Source organism: Pithys albifrons, chromosome 2, assembly GCF_047495875.1.
Source record: "Pithys albifrons albifrons isolate INPA30051 chromosome 2, PitAlb_v1, whole genome shotgun sequence".
Classification (NCBI taxonomy): Eukaryota; Metazoa; Chordata; class Aves; order Passeriformes; family Thamnophilidae; genus Pithys; species Pithys albifrons.
The window spans coordinates 83,057,396-83,082,671 of NC_092459.1; the positions used below are offsets into that span (position 1 = coordinate 83,057,396).

At 39.9% G+C, this 25,276-nt stretch overlaps 1 protein-coding gene across 1 annotated transcript in view; it reads left to right on the top strand.

The window, feature by feature from the left end:
- The first annotated feature begins 450 nt into the window (after positions 1 to 450).
- LOC139681782 (visual pigment-like receptor peropsin) overlaps positions 451 to 25,276 on the top strand; it is a 32,031-nt gene continuing 7,205 nt past the window's right edge. The window contains exons 1-3 of the mRNA XM_071575427.1: positions 451 to 667; positions 8,792 to 8,997; positions 24,394 to 24,493. Of these exons, the coding sequence (XP_071431528.1) occupies positions 547 to 667; positions 8,792 to 8,997; positions 24,394 to 24,493 (427 nt within the window). The 5' untranslated portion in view covers positions 451 to 546. The remainder of the gene's footprint in view (positions 668 to 8,791; positions 8,998 to 24,393; positions 24,494 to 25,276) is intronic.

Consider the following 25,276-nt stretch of genomic DNA (forward strand, 5'->3'; position numbering starts at 1 on the left):
CAATGTTAAAGCCACATTCTCAGGTGATGACACCTCCCCATTGTTTTTTACTGTGCCTTTTTTTTTTTTTAAATTTGTGTGAGAGTTTTCCTGAATTGCATTTGAACTAAAACTCCACTCATCTTCAGTGAAGGCAAAAAGACAAAAATACAGCTATTTTTGCAACCTATCAGTACAGTGTGGGTGTGCCTGTGAGCCTGAAGGTTATGTAGTATCACCTTATTTAAAAGGAAGTTGTTTGTTTTGTCAGATAAATGCTCTTCTTTAAAGATTTCTGCACATAGCAGTAATGAGGATACAAGAAATTTGCTGTCTTGTGCTGGCCACAGGTTCCCAGGCTGTATTAATAGATAGGATTAGTGAAGAAGAATAGGTCAGGAGGCTGCAAAGCTCCTGTCTCCTGAGATTTCCTTCTTTAGATCATTAGTTCTACTGGAGAGCTCCCTTGAATACAGGGAGCAGAAACTAAGGAAAAGACTGGAACCCTTTTATCCACCAGGACATACTGAGGAAGGGGTAATTTCTGGGTCATAAGCTCCACTGAAAATGTCTGTCCAGTTTTCTGCACAGGCACCCTGGAGGAACAACAACATCAGTTTTCTGACCAGAGAGGCAGCTGTAACAGAGCAAGGAGAGACTATCATAGGTTTCTACCTGTTGGCTTTAGGTATGTATTTGGGATGGATATGAAAGAAAGCTCTTAAGTAGAGTTTGTTATCAAGTTCAAAGTGCTTCATTTGTGTTTCACCCTTTATTGAACAGGATGTTAGAAAATGCAACTTTTTTTCTTCAGCTATTTCAAGATTAGAGAGGTACATCTTGTTATTGTTAAAAAGATATTCATAATCAATGCAGAAATCTTGAGGAAAAATAAACTGTCAAGCCTGTAAAATTTCAACTAATGTTCACTGAAATTAATATGTGGGAAGATAAAGTACCTTATCAGAAGTACATGATAATTCTGTGTCTTCTTTTGTCTCAGTAGCACTGAATTCATGTTCTCAGAGTTTCAGAGTTGTGGCTCTTGATGATCAGTTGGCATCCTGCAATTACCTTCTGCAGAGACACAAACTCTAGTTCTGTAGTTTTTAACTTTTTTTTTAACTGTACAATTCTTGCTTTTAATGTTTGATGCACATAGAAATTGACTTCTTCAAACAGGGTCTATAAAAGATCTAAGTACTCAAACATTGCCCTGTGTTAGGAGCCACCAAGGTTTTATTTTACTTCTGTTGGAAGACAGCACTAAATGTGTATAATAAGAATTTGAAAATGGCACTCAGTATGAACTCTCTCTGATCCCAGTGCAATTTTGGTTTTTTTGTTTAAATATTATCTATTTCAGGCAGGCTTATTGCCAAATATGAAGAAACTGTGTGATATTTCAGAGTGCAGGCTTGTTAGGTAATAAAAAATTTAAACCATAAAAACTTAGAGAAAAATACAATAAAAACTTAACTTTTTTTTTTTCTAAACAGCATATATAAAAATGCTTCTGTTTTTAAGTGATTGGTCTAAACATATTTTTTCTTATTCTAAGCTTATTACAAATTTCAATTAGCTTATTAACCCTCAGCTTAAGCTTAACAAAGGTCCGTGAAAGTTAAAATGTAAAATGCTGAGTAGTTTAATATGTTTACATGAGACTTTTTCTTTTATGTACAGGAACTAGGAAGGAAAAAGTTGTGCTTAGAACAAAAACAGAGATTCTAGTAGAAATATGTCTGGCTTCTATTTTAAGAGACTTAATTTGAAGATTGGTCATAAGGTAAATCAGATGTATTCCAATTTACCCCCAATCTGTTCTACATCCATGTATGCTTCATGAATGGCTAGGAAATGTCTGCACCATCAGCTAATGAATTAATGAGTTGCACTTAAGACTAGAACAAACATCTTAGGTCAGCAAGGCCAGTCCCCTGCTGTAACATTATATAACATAATTTACAAAGCAATCATGCTCCCTCACTGGCTAGAGGGTATTTTTGATGTTGTTACTCACTCTTCCAATTGAATGCCTGTTCTCTATTCTGGATTTTGTTTCTCTGTTGGATAGGAGCCTTTCTCTGAATTCTTAGCTAAAGTAATCAAACCATCTTTGTACCCCTTTTTGTCACTCCTTTTAATTGATTTTTTTTTATTTTTTTGCCTGCAACTAACATCCTGTGGCCAGCCTGTGTTCCTGAAGGAACAATCATTCCTTGAGGTCAACCTTTGAATTTATATTAAGCAATTGAGAGATTTCTTCTGCTGCTTCATAATGGTGATCCTACATGTGCCTGAGTCTTTGGATTGTAAGTCTTATTAGGGTTTGATTGCTCCAGATTCTTCTGCCAGCCTTACAAGTGCTTGGCACATCATAGTTGCTGTTCTTCAAACTTACCTCCAGATTCAAGTCACATTTCTAGCAGAGTACCTACAATCAGCAGTAGCACCGCGCCAGGTTAAGTGTAGTGTAGATCTGGTCAAAATTGATGGATGTAGGTATATCTTTTGTAATAAGAACTTAAAAAAACCTGTTACTAATACATAAATCAGAAAAGTCCTCATGCCTTTTTCTCCTCAAAGATCTACTGTCGCACTTCTGTAGGCACCAGCCACAGCAATTTACAGCGATTACTTTTATGTACACCAACAACTCGTTCTATCCAGGGAGCAGTGGACAAGCTACTCTGTCTTGCAGACACGCTCTTGCCCTTCTGGCAGCAGAGGAAAAAGGCCAGTGCATGCATTACCTTCCTGTACCTCCATTCCTTTAGGGGTCTGGCAAAGCAATTTGCATTTTCGGGAGTCTAATGGATATTTCCTTATGTATTCATATTTGGTACTCTTGGGTTTTTGATGCCCTGGAAAACAGCTTCAGTGATTACGTTCTTGTAACTACGGTTTTCTTCTCTTTTGAATCTAAGTATGTCACTGCAACTTCTTGCAAAGGTTGACATACATTTCTAACACCAAAGGGATGTATGTGATTGGTGTTAGCACTTATCCAAAAGAAGAGGTTCCTCTGAATCTCTTCACCTTCACAGGATAAATTCCAAAAATCATTATCTTAGGCCAAGTCTTCCCATAGTCACACATCTTTGTAGAGGACGTGAGTATCCCTGAACCATGATCTAACACCTGTTGCCGAGATAAGGCCTCTGTGTGCATCCCCTTCTGGAAATTCTCACATCACATGTAGCACAGATACGTGACAGACAGGATACTGGTGTATGTGTTGTACATGATACAACAGCCAGAAAATTTTGGATCCAGACAAGGGGTCCTCAGCACACTGCATGGAAACCTGAGCTCAGTAGTATCACACACTAACGTCACAAACAAACCATCCTCAAAGTACGTGGGGTCATTTTGCAAATGCTGATGGATTTTGGGATCACTGCACTGTTTCATGGCATCCAAGTCACTGTTCCATCTCACTCCTTGCTGATGCTTTGGTCAGGGGAACAAGAAAGTGGGGGGAAACGCAGTGCCAATTGGATAGCAGTGATCCATTCTTAGAGGGACTATCTGCAAGTGATAGCAGCCACTGACTTACCCTTTGTCAGGTCATCTGCGTCAGCATCCTCTTTCTGAAGACAGCACCCTCATTCCCTCCTTCCCTTCAATGAGCTCAGAACTGCCTTTGACAGACAGGTGAAAGCTTGTCCTCCAGCCAGGATTACAACTGACCCTTTTTTGCCTACTCCCTAAGCTGTGTGGTAAGGTGAAAAATCCTTGTGTAGTTTAAATTATGAGGTGGGATTTAAAAGTACTGTCCACTGCTGCTAGATCTGGGGGGGGGGAAATACAAAGAATATTTTTCTTCATAATTATTAGTTGGAATTCTTAAGTCTGTTTTTTTCCTACATTTATACACAATTTGTTCTGTGTGGTTTTTTCCCTGGTTTCACAGTCAACTGAGACTGAGAAAAAATACTTGGCATGAAAGGAAATTTTATGTCAGTAGGAGAGAGTATTTTTTGAAAACAAATTCTGACTTTTTATGAGGGCTTATTTCAGAAAGGCATGCTGAGAGCATTACCAATCACATCAGAACAGACCAGAAGACCCAAACATGCCTTTAAAAGGCATACATTTTTGAATGGAATAGTAAACTGTTACTTGACAAGTGACAGAATGAGTGTTATTTTGGGACTTTGTTTGACAGATAAATCTAAAAAGGTGAGAAAGGAAACAAACTATTCACAGAACGTTCATCCACAAAATGATAGCATTTATTGAACAAATAATCTCTCCACGCTTTGTCAAGTCTTAAACATGATGGCTCTTCTCCTTCCTCTCAGAATTGGCAATATGCCCTGGACAGAATATTGTGTGTGTATAATTGTCAGTGAAGACTGAAAACAGAGCAGGGTCATTTCACAGTTGCAATAGTTAATGACAGCTTTGCAAATTCTGTGGATTTTATAACTGTTTTAAATGAAGTTTTCTAGGCTGAAAATCTTTTACAGCAAACCTCATTGTGGAAGCATTTATGCTTGTCTATAGATATTTCAATCAGTAACTGACTTCATTCATGCCTGCTCTGTATTGAAATGCTCAATCCTATTTCTGTCCTAAAGAAAGGTTATTAGCTGAGGGAAGAGCCTAGTTTGTCTTGTGACACTGAGCCTCACCTTTTGTTCTCATTTCCTGAATTCTTCCACTTATGGCTCTATGTATACTTTAAACTGCATATGGGTGAGTTGTAACACCCATTTTTCTATTTCATTCTTGTCAGGTTTTACAAGTAAAGGCCATGCAATGGCTGGACATAGGTGAGGTGATCTGTTGGAAATGTGGATGACCAGCTCAGAGCTGTTAATTCACTTGTATCACATTTAGCTCTGCAAAACCAATGCTAACAATGAAATTGCATGCAGCCTCAGGTGCTTATTGCTTGTTCAAAGAGCATCTCTGGTACATAAGAGAAAAATAGACTATATCTGAATGCTCAGGCTTGGGCAATTTGGCATAAACCTTTCCAAAATTATTTTGTTCTATTTCAATATTCTCAGAGTTAAACAATCTCAGTGTTCTCAGTTGTTTTCAGCAGACAGATTTTCAATCTTCTTAGTCTCTTGCTGGCCACTTTTTCAGTGTTTTCTTTGCACGGGCTGATGGGCATCACACTGACACAGGACTTTGTCAAAAGGGTTTCAGTTCCTGACTATGACCAGCTTGCTTGGCAGCCTTCCTGTGCCTCCCCCGGAAATCATGGATAAGAGCACCAACCTCCTTTGTGGAGCACTTTTGACATACGAGAATTTAAATGCTCTATTAGGGAGGTGTTGTTCCAGGGGAAGGATTACTACTGAATTACAGGGGCAATACATTTTTAATATTGCTACCCATGTCATTCCTCCTACCTTCCTATGTTCACAGATGTTTGCAAAACTACTTCGGTGGTCATGTATTATGTGTGTATTTTGCCACTTCAGAAGGTCCAGCATCTCTACTTGATGAACAGCTCATATCATACTCTGCTTATGTGATAAATGTGGTGATTCCTCTCTGAACCTTGTGTTGGGTAGAAGTGCTCAGTTTCTTCCTGTCTTTTACGTTTTTTCTCTCTCAGCTACATTTTTACCTCAGTTGGAACCTGTCATTTTTCACCAGCATTACTCTGCTGGGTTTGGATTTTGGGTCTGGAGTGGGGCTTTTTCCACATACTCTTGGGAGTGAATACTAGTGGAAGGTTGCAAAAGTTGAAACTAGTTCCCTCAGCTGTTTCTTTCATATCCTCTGTTTCACTGGGATGTCATCTGGTGATACCAAGGCACTTCCAAGTTCAGAGGTTTCTTTCTGGGCTTTTGATCTATCTCTGATGTATCCTGAGGCACATTCCACCTGTTGAGAAGATTTCTGTCCTGCCTGAGCATGCCTGAGCTATTGCTGTGCTTCCTCCCCATTACAATTTCAACCTTCTTCCCTGTTATGCAGTCAGCGTTTGGAGAAGGGAGGGAGGTTGTTTGGTTTCCGGTGTTCTTTCATTTGGAGATGGTTGTTTTTCTGGTTTTGGGTTCTTTGTTTGGGTTTTTTAAATCAAGTCAACCAATATAGGCAGCAACCTCAGACCAGCACATCTACCTGATGGCACAGAGATCCAGTGTCTGATAGTCACTAGTCTAGTTGATTGCCCTTCTATGTGACCACTGTTTTTGTTACTTCATGGTTTACTTAGAAGAGAGCTCTTTCAGTGTCTCATTTTTTTAATATTATTATCAATATGATCTACTACCCAAACAGATCATTTTAAGGACAGAACAGGCCAGTGAAGATTCTCCACCTGCTTTGCTCAAAAGGATTGTGCCTACCTGCAGAAGTCACACTCACTCTATAACCTTATCTCCCTCAATGCTTCCTTCATCTCCACCCTCAGTTTGTGAATGTAACTCCCCAAAAAATCACAAATACTGCATTTCTGTTGTCTCCATCTAAAATGTAAATGTTGTTTTATGTGACATTTTGCTCAATTTCTTCCTTAAAACACTTTAACCAAAAACTCCCTTACCCTCCAGCCTAGGAGGAATTTCCTCTGTATGTTCCCAGGAAGGGCAGGTGTCTGACACTTAAAGGATAGCCCTCCTATGCATTATATTGCATTGACAAAATTTTGCTATTTACAAAGGAGGTGCCATTTTATTTTTTCTCCCATCTTAGCACTATGTTTTCATTGACAGGGAAAAAAATCCTTCATGCCTACTGCCTTGAAAACTATCTTACCCTACAGAACTTAGAACTGACATACACAAGCAACACAACTCCCATGTTTGCATTGCAGACTATTCTGGTGTGCTCCCAAAACATTCCTCCCCCAGTGTCCTGCTCTGCCTATATGTAATATCTAGACTCAGACAAAAGTCAGAAAATCTCTGACTTACAGTGCATGCAGTTGTTCAAAACAAGACTTGATAAAGAAACCTTGTCACTTGGTTACCAGAATAAAATGTATTTATTATTGTTGATCTTATAACAAGATATATACAAAATATATATGCGTATCTCCGTCTATCATTGCACCAGTGACTTTTTCTGGTTAATACCATATGCTGATATTTCAGCTTTTTCCAGTTCAAAAGCTCTTCAGTAAACCAACTGCATTTGCTAAGCAAAAGGAAATTGCTCCACAGAAAAAGCACTCCATAGGGCCACACAGAGACTGTTCCATCAACCACTTCCCCTCCCACTCCAAAGTACCCAGAGCGCCTTACCAGGTGGTACATACCCAGACTCCCAGCAGAACAAGTGCCTCGTTCTTCAGCATTTCAGCTCCTGATACACCCACATGGCCTGGAGATTCAGGGGCAATTTCCTTCCCTCCCTTCTCAACCAAGGCAGCCTGGCAGAGAAGTGCTGGATTATTTACTTATGAGGTGATGCTTCCCGGAGGAAGGCAGCTGCCCTCTTGCTACAACATTAAACCTATTAGCCATCTTTCCTCTTGCAAGCTCCTTTGAATATCCAGATGCTGTACAATGCCATCATGTCACATCCCTCTTTATTGTTTATATTCATCTCCCTCTGTGTTAATATACAGCAGTCCTTCTCTGGGGTGTCTACTCCTTGTGCCCGCATGGAGGGCTGTGGATCAGCTCTTTTCTCCCTCAGCTGGTAGCATCATACCCTGGCATAAACCACCAGGTGTTACATTCCTAATCCTGTCCTAGTCTGCAGATACCCAAAAGAGGTCATGTTTTGCTCTACCTTGCCAAGGTGAAGTGAGGCCACCAATAGTTTGTAGGATAGAAACAGGAGCCTGGTGCTGCTCAACCTGCTGCTCAGCCACTTTCCATCAGCCACCCTGAAGCCATGCCTGGAGCCACATTTTCAACACTTAGCCTGACACTTACGAATAAATGTTTTGTTAAAAGTCATTCATTTCCACATGCCTGCGTCTTTTCAAAAAGTGAGATGCAAACTACCAGAGCCTTGCACTGATGGGCGGAGAAATAGCCATGGACATTTGGAAATCCTTAGGTCTCTCTGACTGAAAAAGTTCCTGATTGCACCAGCTTTACAGTCATCTGCCTTGTGCTTTCCTCAAAAACTTAGATATATGCAAGTCAGGCATCCCTTTTCTTGGAGACTAAGAAAGCATACAACTTTCTTTAAAATAAATAAAAGGAGACTTTAGAACTCTGTTCCAAATGTTCTCTTCATATGCATTATCAATTACATTACTGAAAAATATTCCCATCTGGGACAGACTTTGCTGCAAAGAGATCCTAGACTGCTCTAAGAGAAGAAACTTAATCGTATCAGCTGCACTGCTTGAGAGAGGACTGGTAAAGCAGCTCTCTGACTACGTGCATGAAACTTCTGTATCCATTATTCTATACAAGGTACCTTAACAGCTGCTTCACTTAGCAGATTGTAGTCTCTGCTCTGCTTTACCAACCTTTCCTCCTTCCTATTTTTCCCAAGTGTTACACTTCATGAATTTCATCTATCCACTTATGGAAAAAAACTTCTCTAGGCCCTTAAATGGTGAATCTTCAATAGGTACAGTAAAAGATCTTTGTGTGTGTTCTGTTTTATTGCTGAAGTTATTCACTTGCTCCTGCATCTGAAATGTACCCACCTACTCAAAAAAGGGTGCATACATAGGTTTTCTAGTGGGTAATCTGGTTTATTATGCTTCCAATAGAGCAAAAGGGTAATTTTAGGAGAGGTGTCATACAATGACACACTCAAATACTTCTTTATTTGCTTTTTGATTTCATAGGATCATTGAATGGCCTTATTTAAAAGGGACCTTAAAGACCATCTAGTTCCCTGGGTTTAATTTATGTTTTTTTTCCAGGTTGGCTGTCTTGGTTTGGAAACAGCATTGTGATTTTTGTCCTGTATAAACAAAGACATCTTCTGCAGCCTACTGACTACCTCACATTTAACTTGGCAGTATCAGATGCTAGTATCTCCGTGTTTGGCTATTCAAGGGGGATCATTGAAATCTTCAATGTCTTCAGAGATGATGGATTCATTATCACATCGATATGGACTTGCCAGGTAAGACTGGATTACACTTAATTAGACAAAACAGGTGCTGCAATTTCTGTGAGTGTGCTGTACATAAATAACCAGACAGGCCCCAAAAAATCAAAAGAGCTGTGTTCTCTTTCATTACACCTATAAATCTATGCATTTGATCAGTGTTTGACCAATTCTCAGTGGTTTTTGCCTATGCATCCACAATAGTTCTTACTAGTTCGGATTTTTTACTTCATGTCAGAGCTCACGCTCATGTTGGAAAGCTAAGACATAGGCTATGCTTGTGTTCAGCTCACCTGAAGTCAGCCTGGTTGTTGGCACTTTAAAATTTTACTTAAAGAAATGTAGACTCCTACTCAACAAGTTCTGTAGAGTGAAGTCTCCATACAGCATTTGGGCATACTCACATATTTTAGCATAGAATCATAGAATCGATTGGGTTGGAAAAGACCTCCGAGATCATCAAGTCCAACCGTTGGTCCAACTCTAGTCCATTTACCAGATCATGGCACTCAGTGCCACGTCCAATCTCAGTTTAAAAATCTCCGGGGATGGTGAATCCACCACCTCTCTGGGCAGACCATTCCAATGCATGATTACTCTCTCTGGAAAGAATTTTTTTCTGATATCCAACTTAAATTTCCCCCGGCAGAGCTTGAGCCCATGCCCCCTTGTCCTATTGCTGAGTGCCTGGGAGAAGAGACCAACCCCCACCTGGCTATAACTTCCCTTCAGGTAGTTCTAGACAGTGATGAGGTCACCTCTGAGCCTCCTCTTCTCCAGGCTAAACAACCCCAGCTCCCTCAGCCTCTCCCCACAGGGCTTGTGCTCCAGTCCCTTCACCAGTCTTGTTGCTCTTCTCTGGACTCACTCCAGCCCCTCAATATCTTTCCTGAACTGAGGGGCCCAGAACTGAACACAGTACTCAAGGTGTGGCCTCACCAACGCAGAGTACAGGGGAAGGATCACTGCTCTGGTCCTGCTGGCCACGCTATTTTTGATACAGGCCAGGATCCCATTGGCCTTCTTGGCCACCTGGGCACACTGTTGGCTCATGTTGAGCTTCCTGTCAATTAGTACTCCAAGGTCCCTTTCTGCCTGGCTGCTCTCCAGCCACTCTGTGCCCAGCCTGTAGCGCTGCAGGGGGTTGTTGTGGCCAAAGTGCAGGACCGGCACTTGGCCTTATTGAACTTCATCCCATTGGAATCAGCCCATCTCTCAAGTCTATCCAGATCCCTCTGCAGAGCCCTCCTGCCTTCCAGCAGGTCGACACTCCCTCCCAGCTTGGTGTCATCAGCAAATTTGCTGATGATGGACTCAATCCCCTCATCTAAATCATCAATAAAGATGTTAAACAGGACTGGACCCAACACAGACCCCTGGGGAACACCACTAGTGACTGGCCACCAGCTGGATGCAGCTCCATTCACCAGTACAACGTTTTGCACTAGATCAGTCATAACTCTTCAATCACATTCCTAAATTCTTGGCTACTTCATTGACTGTGGTAGAACGAGTTTTTTCACTTAATGGCACAGTCTTCTGGGAACTTGGAGGCCACCCTTTGTTGAAGGACTCAGAAAAATTTATTGTTGTTAATTCTGAAACATACGTGCATAGATAGAACACAAACACAAGCCACAGGGCAATAGTCACAAGCCTGGTTCCCTGGTGCTTTCAGTAACATCTGTGAGAAAGATTATACTCTGCTTCATGAGGGAATCAAAAATCTGAAAATGATACGATAGCCTACGGCAAGGTGTAAGAAAGATCATGGCAAAGGAAAAGGGAGAGACAAATAATCCTCTTTTCTTGGATTTTTTTAAGAGGAAGTTGAGCTATTGTGCAACATAGATGAAAGAACATTTACAGTTCATGTCCCCTCCCTTTCAATAAATAGATTTCAGTTTACACAGAGAAAGACTTCCCCTAGAAGACTCTGGTTAACATGAGCCATAGTTTGATCTAAAAAATTATTACTTTATTGTTTAAAATGCATGTCTATAGTAATTTGGCAGAAAAGGATCTATCAAAATGAAGCCAATTATTTTCTCTGCAAAATACCACTTTTACACTAATGAGAACATCTACAATTGCAGTCCAAGGTCTGCCAAGCAGAAACTTTTAATTTTTTAAATTGAAAACTTTGAAGTCATCAGATAAATAATCACATGCCTACAAATTGTAAAATTCATGCCCCCACTCATAACTAAACAGATGCACATGTTCCCCTTATTTCAGGGAAAATTAAAGTTGTGACTAAGAGATGGAAGGTGAACTCTCCATCCTCCAGTTCAGTTCTAGCACTCAATGTGAAATCCTGAACCAAAATGGGTGGTGTAACTTAATGCTTACAACCCAATAGGCTGAAAGAGGTAACATTAAACAACTATTCTGCATCCCTGCTCCAAGCTTTTTCAGAGACTTGTCTATCCTGTGGCTCCTTTAATTGGGCTGTGAAAGCCAGCACACGCAGGAATTGACAAGGCACGGCACACTGTGTCTGTATGTCTTGATTTGCATGGGAATTTCTCTCAGCAGCCTTACAGATTTCATTCATGATGCTTCTGCCTGGGAACCCCTCTTTGGCTGACTTGGAGGTACTTAGTCTTGTTATGGTGATCTGACTTCTTTTTCAGATGGTAAAAAAACTGGATCGAAGTGTGCTTGACCTTTTTGTGATGGAGGTGGGTTTAATCTTGCTGTGCTTGAACTGCCCTTACCAGGAGAAAAGAGGATGTAACATTTTTAGGGGACCCAGATAGCTTGTTTGATCTTCTGGTCTTAAACAGCATTCATATGTGATGTTTGGATAGCAAACAAAGTTTTAAGTTGTTGAGGTCCAAGATTTTGTGCGGGGTACTAATAATGCATTGGCTTTTATTAACACTATGACTTGCAACACATTCAGGTTTTCGCTTTGGTAATCCTCTGTAGGCTCCAAAAGTTAACATTTATCATTCCAAATAATTTATACTGTATTAATGCTAGTTAAAAATTAGTGGTAATTATAAAAGTCAATTTGTACTCTGAATTAATACTCTGAATTGGTTGTGACTTGTTGAGTGGTAAAGCTGGTTACAGCTTGTTGAGAGAAAATCATGTAGGATTCCTGTTTTCATCAAGATTTTTTTTCTGTCTTGGGAGAGAGTCCTCAAAAACATGTTCAAACCCTGACATTCATCTTCTTAATTATTAAGCTTGACAAAACAGAAGCCAATGATGAAAAAGTAAGTTATGAAAGCAGTGGCTGGTTTTTAGGAAGAATTTTGTGCAGAAATAGCAGGAAGCTTCTGTGCATAAAAAAAAGCTGTGGAAGTTCCCACATGTGCATGGACAGCTAGCATAAAGGTCCTTCTAAAAGTGTTCAGTGTTGAACAGTGGTGATTGCTTGGCTTTTCATGTTTATAAAATTTGATACATTTGTAGTCTGACCAGAATAGATCTCACCTGTAGAACATGAGTAAGGACCTTGGTGCCAAAAGGTAAAGCCCATGCTTTCTGTCATGACCCTCCGAAGTCAGTGTCTCTTGTTCCCTCACTGCACTCAGATTACTATGCAAGTATCTGGGATGGCATTCTGGGCTGCTTCACACATGCACGTGGCTCTTTCCTTAGCATGGCTCCTATGTTTTCACTTAACTTGGTTTGTTTTACTGAGTCCAGAGGATGGCCTTAATTGGCTTTCTGTCATTGTCTGGTTCACTACACGTTTGCTCCTATTGATCAGTCAGCTTCTGCTGCCAGGTAGGCTTAGGGAAATTTTATTTTCCCAGGATAGCCTGTCATTTCTGTTTATAAAGAAGTTTCATGAGCTCACCTCACCTAATCCACCCAAGTATTTTATTTTCCTCTATCTTGGGTCTTTTTCTCTGCCCTCAGGTAACATTTTTCAACATTAAGGTTCACCATTCTTGGCTGCCAGAGTTAGAGGGGGCAGGGAAAAGGCAGACCAATAGTACTTATTTCAAATCAGTCTAATCTTTGAAAACTCTCTTTAAAAAAAAGATGCATCTCCAGCTACAAGGGCTGCCTTGCTGCGCATCTGCTGAATGAGACAGATAGTTGCACTCCTGTTCTCCTCCTCTGTATGGAAGGAACAACACTTTTCTTCCCCATGCCAAACAATATTTCTGTTTTTTGAAGCCTCATAGACCTCTCCTCTCAGGAATGAGGTTGCATGGTAGGTTTGTCTCCAAATGCTGTTCCTGCTGAATGCTGTGTACAAATACCATTTTCCAAGAGTGGCTTTTGGAACTTGCTTTCACTTCTTGTTTATCCCTCACCTGCTCTACCACTGTCTCTGATTCCTGATCTGGATAGAGGGAGGATAGTCAGTCTCTAACACATTCATTTTTTAGAATCTGGTAATATTATCAGTAAGTAAACTAGTTTGCGTGTCAGGAAATGTAAGGCAGTGACAAAGAGCCATCTTTGCCCCTCTGACCGTACTTCTAGTGAAAAACTACCTCAGGGTTTATTTTTGTCCTTCCCATATGTTTTCTATCCATATGTTCTGCTGAATTAGAAGTTGCAGTGAAACCTGTAACATTGTGTGCAAATGTTTTTAGATGTTGGAAGAAATAAAATACTAATTCTCTTTAGGGAAACACCACAGTTTCCTCTAAACCTTATTAATCAACTGACAGGAAGTTCTCCTTGTATATGTTAATCATGTGGTGAATACAACAAAAGCTGCAGGCTTCAGGAAGCCTCTAAATGTAGGGGAAGGATTATAACCTATGTGATCCTTATACGTCTGTGGCAGTCATGTCTGAAACAGTATGGGATGTGCAGTGCATTAGAATTTGAAATCCTTCACAATCCTGACACTTCTGTTTAAATTTGTTTCCACTAGTTAGCTCTTCTAAAGTTTTAGTTTAATTTTTTTTAATACTGTTTGGTTATTTTAACATTAATTTTATAAACACTTAAGAATTTTACTATGAGGATCAAGAAAATTGACAGGTCTTATCATGTGGTCACTCTGTTTGTATAAGTTCCTTTAAAAAAACATTATTTATTTCAGACTGTTTCTCATATGTGAGATGTGTCTCAGCTGAGCACAACACAGTTATGTCCAGATCATGGTACCATCACAGGCATACCCACTGTACTGACGTGCTGATTGACACTATTATGGCAGATGCACTCACCTCACTATCAGCTTAGGTATTTCTGGTCCATCTGGTCAGCCAGATGGTGCCAGAGCATCCCCAGCAGATCTGAATCTACACAGAAACAGGCTCGGGAGGAACTGAAAAACAAAAAAGTTCTGCTTTGAGGTATTACTGAGCACCACAGTAGCCTGTTTGAAATGATCCACCCCCACTGTCTCTGTCCCTGCCGCCTACCCTCAACCGTCCCAAGGGCCAGCCTGGAATAACCTGTCTTCACACTCTTGCTGAATCTGTTTTGTGTTGAGCAGAATAATAAAGGCCTTGAGGGGAGCAGAAGAGAGAAAGGACTGTCTCACCCTGTGGTTGGGTTTACTACAAAGCAGTGAGGAAACAGAATTTCTGTATTCTTGTCTGGCATGCCCTGGACAGAAACAAGTGCCAATGTGGTGAGCAGCAGTGAGCCCCACGCTGCATGCAGGTATTGCCCTTCTCCAATAGCCATAATGCACTTGTGCACAGTGTGCCTGACAGCACCAGCTCTGTGATGTATCTGTATCCTGAAAGGGTATGATGTGGCCAGAAAGTCAAAAATTTTCTAGAAGCACCTTTGCATCGAGAAGTAAGACATTAAAAATGGAGGGTGAGATAAGCCCCTCACACTGTTCCATTGGCTATTTTAGGAGCCTCATTTGCCCTCCAGCTTTTGCCACCTCCCATCTAGGAGCCAAGATTGGAGCCACAACCCTTCTTTCACCACACAAGTGATCAAAGCCTGCAAAGCTGAGCACAGGAGCCCTTAACCCCCTTGTGTAGATGCAGCTTCCAGTCACTGCCTCCTTCTAGCCCCTAAAACGTTCAGAATTTTTTGTGTTAGTAAATGTTTGCAGGTCTTGCAGGATATTTCTGAGAAGAAGTAACATCCATCTTTTGAAAAAATTAGAGCCAAGGATCTGAAACACCAAAATGAAAGTTGTAAATGTAGGAAGTTCTAAGAACAGTATGATGAAAATATATGAGCTCTTTTCAGAAGTTTTTGGGGATGAACTTGTAGTCTTGAATAATTTCTTTTATATTTTACTGATGGCATTTGCTTTCTCAGAACATGCATTTATCTCTTTTCCTATACATGGATTGTAAAATATTGCTAAATCTGGTCTGAGGAAGAAACAGAGAATTAATACTCTCTTCTTTTAATGAAATCTTCTGTAAATTGTCTTATAAATCAAAAACCCTAGAGGTATTTATGTTCTTTTGAAAATAGAGTAGATTTTGAGAACATTGATTTCTGTCCATTTAATTTAACTCATAAAACCAACCAATTGTTTACTTAGCTAGACTATTGACTCTCTTGACTCATTTAGTGATTTTATGCATTTTATAAATACCAAGGTAGTGTTTATATATTGCCATATGTGGATGGTTCTGTGGGAGACGAGCAACCAGGGATAGCTCAGCAGACAGTGTGACCAGGTAATAAAAGCAATGTCAGATGGAAAGGACCAAAATGAAACCTCACAAACTATCTTTCTCCTGCCTTCCCAGTACTGGGGAGATTACTGAGGAAAATGGCAGATAGTGTCACTACTGCCCAGTATCTGGATGCATTCTGTGTCGAGCTTCTTTCATCTTAACCACCCATTCACATTGCTCCATCATTCATTCACTTTTTTCCTTCACCAAGTCATCCAGCTTTCAACCCACTCCACATGTAACAAGCACTCTTTCAGCGTACGTCACACACACACCCTCTGCCTCTCATTCTCTCCATTAGCCATCCCTGTGAGTACTCTATTAACCACAAAGCTGTTGCCCATAAACCCCAGAAAAATCCACAAGCTGTTCATCTGTACTCCTAGTAAAGTCTGCTGAGGAGGATAAAGGTTTGCTCTTGCCCACCCTCCCTCCCAGCTCACTACTGAGAAATGTGATGGTTGCCACACCTAAGAGTATTTGAATGTTCTTCCATGTTTTTCCTCCTGTCTCTTTCTGTGGGGAGCAGTCTGTGCAGAGACACGCTTGGAGTTCACCAGTACTTTTGCATGCATTCTGTCTCCACTGCACTGCAGGAATTCCTCACTCCTCAGCAGTTTTCTGCAGCAGGCTAGTTTTGGCAGAGATTTTCCACCTGAAGATTGAGCTAATAATTCAGTCTTGCTTAGTGTAAAAAAAATGTTTCAATATCACTGTATATCCCAGTGTCTAAGCAGGTAGCTGTGAGATTGAAAGTGGTCCTGAACAAAATGGTTTTTTTCTCAAATCATAATGGGCCAGGAATGTCTGTATAGTTGAAAACTGTTCAGCTATCTACCTATAGGATATTAAATGAAATCAAACCAAATGTAAAAAGGGAATGAAAATAGTTATATGTTATCCTAGTACAGCACTGGTGTGTACAGTATTGCTGGGATTTTACTTATATATAGTTTATTACTCCTGACATTTTAGTAAGATGAGAATAACCCAAAGACAAATCATGGAACTGGCACTAAGAGCATTAAGAGATAAAACAGGTGTTAAAAGTGCTGGAGAAAAGCTGTGCAACATTAGCTCTGTCTTCAGCTCACCTTAGCATGCTGATTCACTGTGCAAGGTAGGATGAGGAGACTGATCTATAAAGCAAATTCAAAAAAAGAGTGCCCTTTACTTCATCTGTGCTGTGCTAAAAAATCTTCCTCTCCCAGATATGTTTTTCTGAAATGAATTTATATCTCAATTATGAATGCTAGAATGTATCCTCATTCTTCTTTCCTTTTATAACTAAGATTTGGACACTGAAAAAAAAAGGTTGCAGACATATTAGTCTTCCCTATTTCTTTTTTTCTGGTCTGCCTTGATATAATTGTATGACTGTGCACATTGCAGTCAAAGATGTAAAAGCAACACATGTAGACATCTGTGAGCTAAATTTTAATGAGAAAAATACTTCATCTGCAGGGAAGTGGGGAAAAAATTGCCATTGCACAACCAGAATCATTAGCAACAAAGAAGATCATTTCAGTGTAACTAATGTGACTGCAGGGAAGTTCCGCCAGTTTTCATTAGCCATGAATTCTCCCTCATTTTCCTCTAAATTTCTGCAGTCGATTGTGACAGATTAGGGAATTTATATATTTGGTACTTGAAAAGTTCTGAATGTCTAAACTATCTGTTTCCTTATTTAACAAGTCTGACGTAGCTCCTCCTGTGACACACGAGCACTTTGTCAAACCACACACAGCTGCCTGAAAGGGGCATTGGTTGCCCGATAGTGCTCCTACAGTGCCAGAAATTTACAAAGTCTAAGCTTTGATTTGTGCACTTTCTTTTCCTCTCAGAGGGCTTTGAAAAATCCTTTTCTTGTTTCCTTATGTAGAAAACAGTAGCCTCCCTCATTCTTCCCTGCTGATGTGTGCTTCTAAGAAATTAAAGGTCTTCTCTCCAAAAATGCTGTTCATCCCTCCTTCATCATTCAAGATCTTCCACCCATGGTGCTGAACAATTTGTGTTCTTGTAGCTTCTGCCTGTGTGCCACACCCACTCACTGACTTTTAAGCAAAATTTAATTTGAAAGTTAAATATTACTCTGATAACATCTGTAAATATCTTAAATAGTCCTACCTCATATTTACTCATCTTCTATTCCACAAATATATATTCTATTAAGTCACTACACTGCTAGTGTGTAGGAAGCAATTCAGATCCTGAGCCAGATCCTGTGCTGGCTGAATCAATGACAAAATGACTGTTGTCTGCTATGAGCTGTATGTGACATGACATTCAGAATTTCCACATCACTGTTCTTGCAGAAAGGATGATGGTGCACCTGGTGGGTTTCCATATAGCTCTTTAAAGCCAAGAACAACTTGTAGCTTTTACAGTTTCTTTCAGGCTTTCCCTACTCCTGGACTACTGTGACTCCTTGGCAATGCTTGTGACTCTCCTGTTAGGTGATATCTGTTTCTCTGGTTATTGTGGTACAAGATTCCGAGGAGATGAGACTACTAACCTAAGAGGATACCTGCTAGTATCCATGCAGATTTTCAGGCTTTCAGGAACGTAGCTTATTCCTGTCTTGGCCACTCATGGCTGAGCTGGTACAATCACTAACCTGCCCTGCTTCTTGCTAGGAATTTTATGAGCAGAACAAGTTCACAGCCAGCAATCAGAAATGACTCTTGTATCAACCTGAAGGTGGTTATGTAAGCAGATTTCTTCTTGCTGGGAAATAGCACAGAAAACTGTACTTTGGAGGACATGGAGAGTCATTCTGGGCTGTCCTGGTGAGTCCATGAACAGTAGGACCTCTGATTCCCATGAGATCTGTAAGCCTCCACAAATGTTTAACATGATATTCTTAATAGGTGAAGATGGTACTTTGAAAAGTGTGATGTTGCCGTAAAAGTCTGTAAAAAAAAAGACTCCGAGCCAAGTTTTGTAGGAGATAAGATAATGGGCAGGCACTTTAATGAGCAACCCCGCTCATCCAGGAATACATCGACGTGCGCCAGCAAGCTCTAAGTTTTATAGCTTTTATAATATAACCTATCCAATTACTACTGTCCACATATCCAGTTCCACCTCTGTCCCCTCCCAGTTTCCACCCCTGTTGAATTGGGGCTGGGGTCGTTGGGACCCTCTGTCTTCATCCACCTCCTCTTTTTCAGCATACAAAGGTCTCTTGGACACTCTCCAGGGCTTCGGGTCACACTGCTCCATGTTTATGTTCTCTTCTGATACGCTTTAATCACGTACCTTGAGGAAGAGACTAAATAGCTGGCAGATCTTAGCTGCCTGTTCTGGAGCAGGGGTAGAGATAGAAGGACTTTATGCTACAAGCTGCTAAATATTAATTCACTAAAATCTACAGCATTACATCTACTATGTTCCTAAAGTCTACAAAATATGAAAATTGAAAAATTAAAAAAACCCTTTCAGCATCAGTGACTTTAATCTGATGTTCATGGAACTCAGTTGTCAGGGGTAGGATCACCATAGGCCACAAGGACATGCCTTGCCTTCTGTGAAAATGTAAAGATGACAGGTGATTCTCTTCTTTTATCTGTGTATTTTTTTGTTTATGTTAATGATGATGATAACTAAACAAGTAAGCTCTAAACTAACATCCCTGAAGCAGAGAGGAGATTTGGCTCAGGCCCACTGAAAGAGTTTCATATAGTATAGCACAGATGTTCCCAAAGGGCAGTTTCCTATCTAGTGCCACTATATTTCCCTCTACAGTAATTCACAGGAAGACAATGATAACTCAGCATCTAACCTGACGATGGTAATCTTTCCATTGTATCTGGATCACCTGGTGGTATGAGCTACATGCTCCCCATTTATTCTTCAGGGGGACAAGAGAGGAATACAACCTATCATGGTCCCTCCCATAACCTCTACCCGGAGCTAGAAAGCAGATCTTCCCAAGCATTTGGAGATGGGGTATTTGAAATAAGATTATAATCTGATGAGGCTGTATAAGGAAATTCTGAAAGAAATTTCTATCTAGTCATTAAATTATGTGTTCTTGGTGGGGTCATTGCATTCATAACCATGCTCGTTGACAGGGGTATCTACTACTATGAGTATAAGTTGTGGCCTGAGAGACTACAACTCTCACAGCTAAAAGTCAACCCAAAGTATATATGTTGAACCTCTTTTGAATAACCTGGTATATAAAACTACCATAACTACCGAAAAAAAAAAAACAAACCAAAAAAAAAAACCAAACAAAAAACCCCCAAACAACTGTTTGTGGGTTCCTGAGTATTATTAAAGTAAAAACCTGACCTGCATATATTGATAGTGGCACTGAATGTACATTAACTATATAGTATAGTTAATATAATTACATATTTGTATATGTAATAATACAGACTAAATACTGTACTCGTATTTTTCCAATCTTTAGAATATATGGCATCACAGAAAGATTTAATCACTTGGCAAGTTATTGAAAAATGCTGAGTGTCTGATGCTTTTACTTAATGTTTTAAACTACTAATCCCATAGCATATTTCTCATTGTTTATTAATAAATGAAGTGCCATTTCTGTCAGAGACCTATAATGGCTTGGGTTGACTGCCATCACCTCTAAGAAGAGCTACCCATAAAGCCTATTGAAACATTTTAAAAGGCAGAGCAGTCTAATGAGCAAAAGATGTTGTGGAAACTGTACTAAATGATAAGACTCTTTCACCTCCTGTATTGTAGGAAATCTTAAAAAAACTATTTGAGTGCTTTAGGAACACTATGAATTCTGAGTTTTAAGTAGTCTTCAGTGAAGACTGATTCTGATAATGAACCTTGGTATTTCTTCCATGTGACAGAAGAGTCACTGTAGTCTAGTTGACACATTATTGTATACTGGAGGGATGGGAGAATTATGTTGTCATCAGACTTAGGTGAAACATTTTTGCATTTACTGCAACGTTTAAGAAATTTTAAAACACTCAAATTTTTAAATTTTAAAACATCTATTCAAAGGTATCTACAATTGCTTTGAAAAATGTATTTCTTGGAGATTGATTTAGGTGCCTTTATGTTTCTTGATGTTGAAGAAGGTTTATTCCCATTACCTATTTCCATTATGATCTCAAAATAATCTAATCTGTATTAAAAAAAAATATTCTGAGACATCTTATTGTGGAAACTTTAAATATATGCTGTGGATAAATAATCCCTTCTAATAGTTCATCATTTCTTTACATATTCATAATCCCATTTTCAATAGAAGAAAAAGACAGGACATTGTGATCCTGGAGGGAAACATGGACTTTGGGAAATTGCAACAGATTCACCAGTTGGCCAGAGGAGGGGGTGATGCAGCCTTTCTGGCTGGTGAGATTGATGTTTTGGCCTTAATTGAAATGTAGTAGCTATTTTGGGAGTCTGCTTTTGTGCCATTAAACCTTGATTAATACAATAATAAGAACAATAGGTTATATTTTACTCTGTCTGCTTTAAAAGAAGACAGTCCTTATGAATCAGTAGGGATTCATAAGTATTAGAGGTAGTATAAGTGGGGCACACCCAAACTCACAGCCAAAAATTTGATAGTGCACTGGGGACTCCTGACTCTCTCTGTGCTGAAGTAAATGAATTTGCATGCAGTAGGAGCTTTATATTGTGCATTGTAAATAGTACCCCAAGAACATTACTGAGATTTAAAGTCAGGCACAACTACAAAGCAGAAAAAACCCACATTTTTTTCTGCAGTTGTGTCTTAGCTTCCAGGCAGCATAAAGATAATGAGGAAGTTCCATGAGTATCTGAAGAGCCAAGGGAGCACTATTGGTATAGCACTGAGAGAAAATCTTTTAAAACTGCTAATTAATCCTGTTTCTTAATGGGTAAAAAGGAAAGCTGGTGGACCAAAATTACCATTCAATTAACTTTGTGTTTATGTCAGAATGCATTAATGCCTATTGACACTGCTGCTATTTGGTTATAATTAATAACAGAAAGGACAAAATTGCATTACGCAAAAATGGAGGAAATACTATGACTATGGAATGAAGGAGCTGGCTGTGGATAAAAGAAAAACCAGAACTGTTTAAGGGGAAGAACATCAACCTTCCAAAGTAATTAAATGTATTTTCTTGGCTATCATTCCATGTATCTTTAAAGATGCAGGAAACTGAAATTATCACATATTTTTGGAACCTACAGATATTAATCTCTGTCTAAAGATATTGGTTCTATATTAAAGCAGTTTTTCTGTTGGTAACTGTTTTAGGCTACAAGCAGCTGCCTTGCTAACTACAGGCAGTGCTCAGGAGCAAAAAAACTAGCAGAGATTTTTCTTCCATATCCAATAGGTGTTTGCTTGAAGAAAGCTGGCTACAGCTAGAGGAAGATCTCTAGTTTTCTTCTGAAGACATATGTCTAAGTGATACCAATATAAAAGTATTGCAGAATCAATAGACATGCTGGGAAAGGATGTATGCATAGCTGTGCTCAAGAGCTACCTTGTCACCAAAAAAAGTTTGGCACAGGCAAGAGTAGTTTAAGGGTCCTGCTCCCAAAGCAGCTTTGTTGGGTGCTCTCACATGTTTTAATGTTCCAGATATTGTTGCCTCTATATGGGCTCTTCTGCAGCTTGAGAGCCACAATTTACCTCCTTTATTCATTTCATGTGAGCTCTTGTCATCCCCAGAGCTCCATCTCCTCCATGACATTTCACCCTGTCACCTGTTCCCGAGCCACTGAGCTTGTGGCCAGCATGGGGGCAGGGAGCACAGTTGTCCCAGGAGACTGCTGCCACTCGGCTTCTTACAAACCATATGGCCCTGGTAACATCTCTGGTGGGAGCCTCCACAGTGGCAGGAACAACAGAATTTTGGTCAGATGAAACGTTGTTATGAAATAGTACAGAAATGAGACATGCTGCTGACAATGGCTCAGTCCTATGAACTAAGTTGATTTAGATAAAACTGCATGTTTTAGCAAGACAACACTCCAAAGAAAACATTTAGACTTGTTCTTTCTTGTGGTGACAGATTTGTCTTAAGTGGTAAAGGGCAAGAGTGTATTTTAGATCCATCTTCCTCCGTTGTAAGTGTGCTCAAGGGCTGTTTGAACTGATCACTTAATATAATTGTCTCTCTTTGGTCTGACATCAGGGAAGGAGCATGGAAGAAAAATGGTCACATCTACCAGTGATAAAACATACACAGATATGTTTCAAAAATACTCCACAGGTTTCAGCATAGGGCTACGATATAGAGTGAGAAGGCTATCCTACTATTTTAGTATTAAATTTTGTAACCCTTAGACTTAACTTCAAAGTTTTTATTTGCATCATTGTTGAAATACTGCTTCCTTTCTAATCTAATCACTAATACTATTAAGTTTATGCAGCGCTTGGCCATGCATCTATGAAGCACTGTTAGAGCAAATGGAGAAGTGACAGCTGTTCTCATCAATAAGGTTAATGAAATGTAGAGCACATTTACATATCCAGGTGTTTCACCAACCTTCACAGCACACAGCAGGCCAAATTCAGCCAAGTGTAGCTACTAGCAAGTAGCTGAGATATCCAAGGAAGAGTATTTTCTGATTTACACATGGTTGCATTTATACACCAAGCATGAGCTGATTGTAAGTGGAGCACAAGTGGATATAGATTGTTGTAGGAGCAAGACTGGCATGCATTTACAATGTGGTGAGTCTAGAAAAGTTTGCATTAAGAAGTATATAATGTCAATAGAAGGCAGTAGAAAAAAACACCAGTACAAGAAATGATGAAGCAGTCCTTTCCTAACTCTTCACCCAATTTAATTTATGCAATCGTCCATGGTCTTAGCTTTAATCCTGGATTAAAGCCCCAGATTCAGAGCTGGGATAAACTGAATTCCATGGAAGTTGTGCCCATTCGCACAGAGTTTGTTCCTGTAAGATAATGATGTGCCTTTCTGCTGATAACCACCATTTGAATACCAAGTTGCAGTCCAGAGACACTTGCTTTACATTCTTCCTTCACGTGATGTAAAACTGGCACCTCCACGAGCTCCTCTGCTCTGGACAGTATAACATTGCAAGCTTTCAAAAAAGGACTTGCCTTCAGCCTTTGGCCTGGATCATTTCCCAGTCATGCAATTCTTCCTAGGAGATGGCTACATCCATCTCTATTATAGTCGAGAGCAACTTCCTTCCTATACCCTTAAGTGAAGCTTGCAGAGTTGTAGCCATCCTGTGATATCACTGAGACACTGACATCAGCAGGAGCCTACAGAGCTGTGTGGCTCTGCCTGCATCAGTCAGAGGTGATGAGGGTCAGCGATGAATAAATAGCTGGCAACCATGAGCACCAAACATTAAGACTCAATCTATTCATTGATTTAGGTTTTATTTTATTTTTTTAAAAAAGCTTTTCTCACTCAGCCCAGCCAAATACCCCCTACATTCTTCCTTCTTTGGCCTAAATTTCATAGGATCAATTTGCGTGTTTGCTCTGCCTAAGTGGGGCAGCTGCATCCAATGCATTTTTGCTTATTCAGGGCTTTTCTTCTTTTTGGTTCAAAGGTTTTCTCCTTCATTTGGCAAGTTATTTACAGGAAGCATAGATGTAAGGGCGTGTTTGCTTGTTTATTGTATGTGCACGACAGAGGGCTTATATAATTTTTGAACATTTACTTGCTAACTGATCCTATAGAAGATAACTGCACCTGACATTTTGTATTTCCCTGTTAGTTGGGTTTCTGGAAAAACTTACAAGATCATTAACATGAAAATGACAGGAGAAATTCCTGTGGTTCTTTTCCCCTTCAGCTCTCTAAAGTAAAAGAACATCCTGTACTGTTTTGTTTTTCAGATTGATGGTTTCCTGACGCTTCTCTTTGGCCTGGCTAGCATTAACACCCTTACAGTGATCAGTGTTACTCGCTATATTAAGGGCTGCCATCCTGAGAGAGGTAAGGAATAAAGGCAAGTTCAATACTGCTTTCATTGAACCTCGTGCAAATCTATATTTCTCTCAGTCACAGACTATATTAAATATAAATTCAAGTAATTGAAAATCAGGACATAATGCAGTCATATACATTGCAAACACATTTCCATAGAATCTTTGAGGGTTAACTCCAGTAAGAGTCAAATTATTACTAGCACCCTTGGGTTACCATGGGTTAAATCTATCCTTGTGCCAAAGATACCACAAGTCCTGCTGAGCCTCTGTATTCTTCAAAACACAACTTAAATTGCTCCTAAGTGATACATCATTGTCTGGATCTGCAACAATGAATTTAATCTTCTATGAGATGCTGTTTGGGAAGTTTCCAGTCAGATCCTTTGTTCAGAAGGCTGCCCTACATACAAACATTTTCATTCTTCAGTGTTTTGCCAAGGTTTGTGTACAGCAGGCATCACAGGCTGCTTTAGATGGCACTGGGAACATTCATTCTGCCATATCTTTCCCCCTACTTTTGTAGCACTGTGCACTCTCTGCCCCGTGTCTCTCCAGCCTCCTCTTGGTGTACATTTTCACAGCACAAGAGATGAAAATTACTCCTACTATCCCCAGAATCAGCTATGACTCAACTCTGCCCAGAGAGTCCCTGTCTCCTGCCTGTCTGGAAGAAGCAAAGCATCATCACCACAGCCTTGCACCCAAACTTCTTCCTTCAACTTCACTTTTTTTATTCATCTTCGGTATAAATGCCTCTGTGAGGGCATATGCATGTCTCACTGTACAAAGC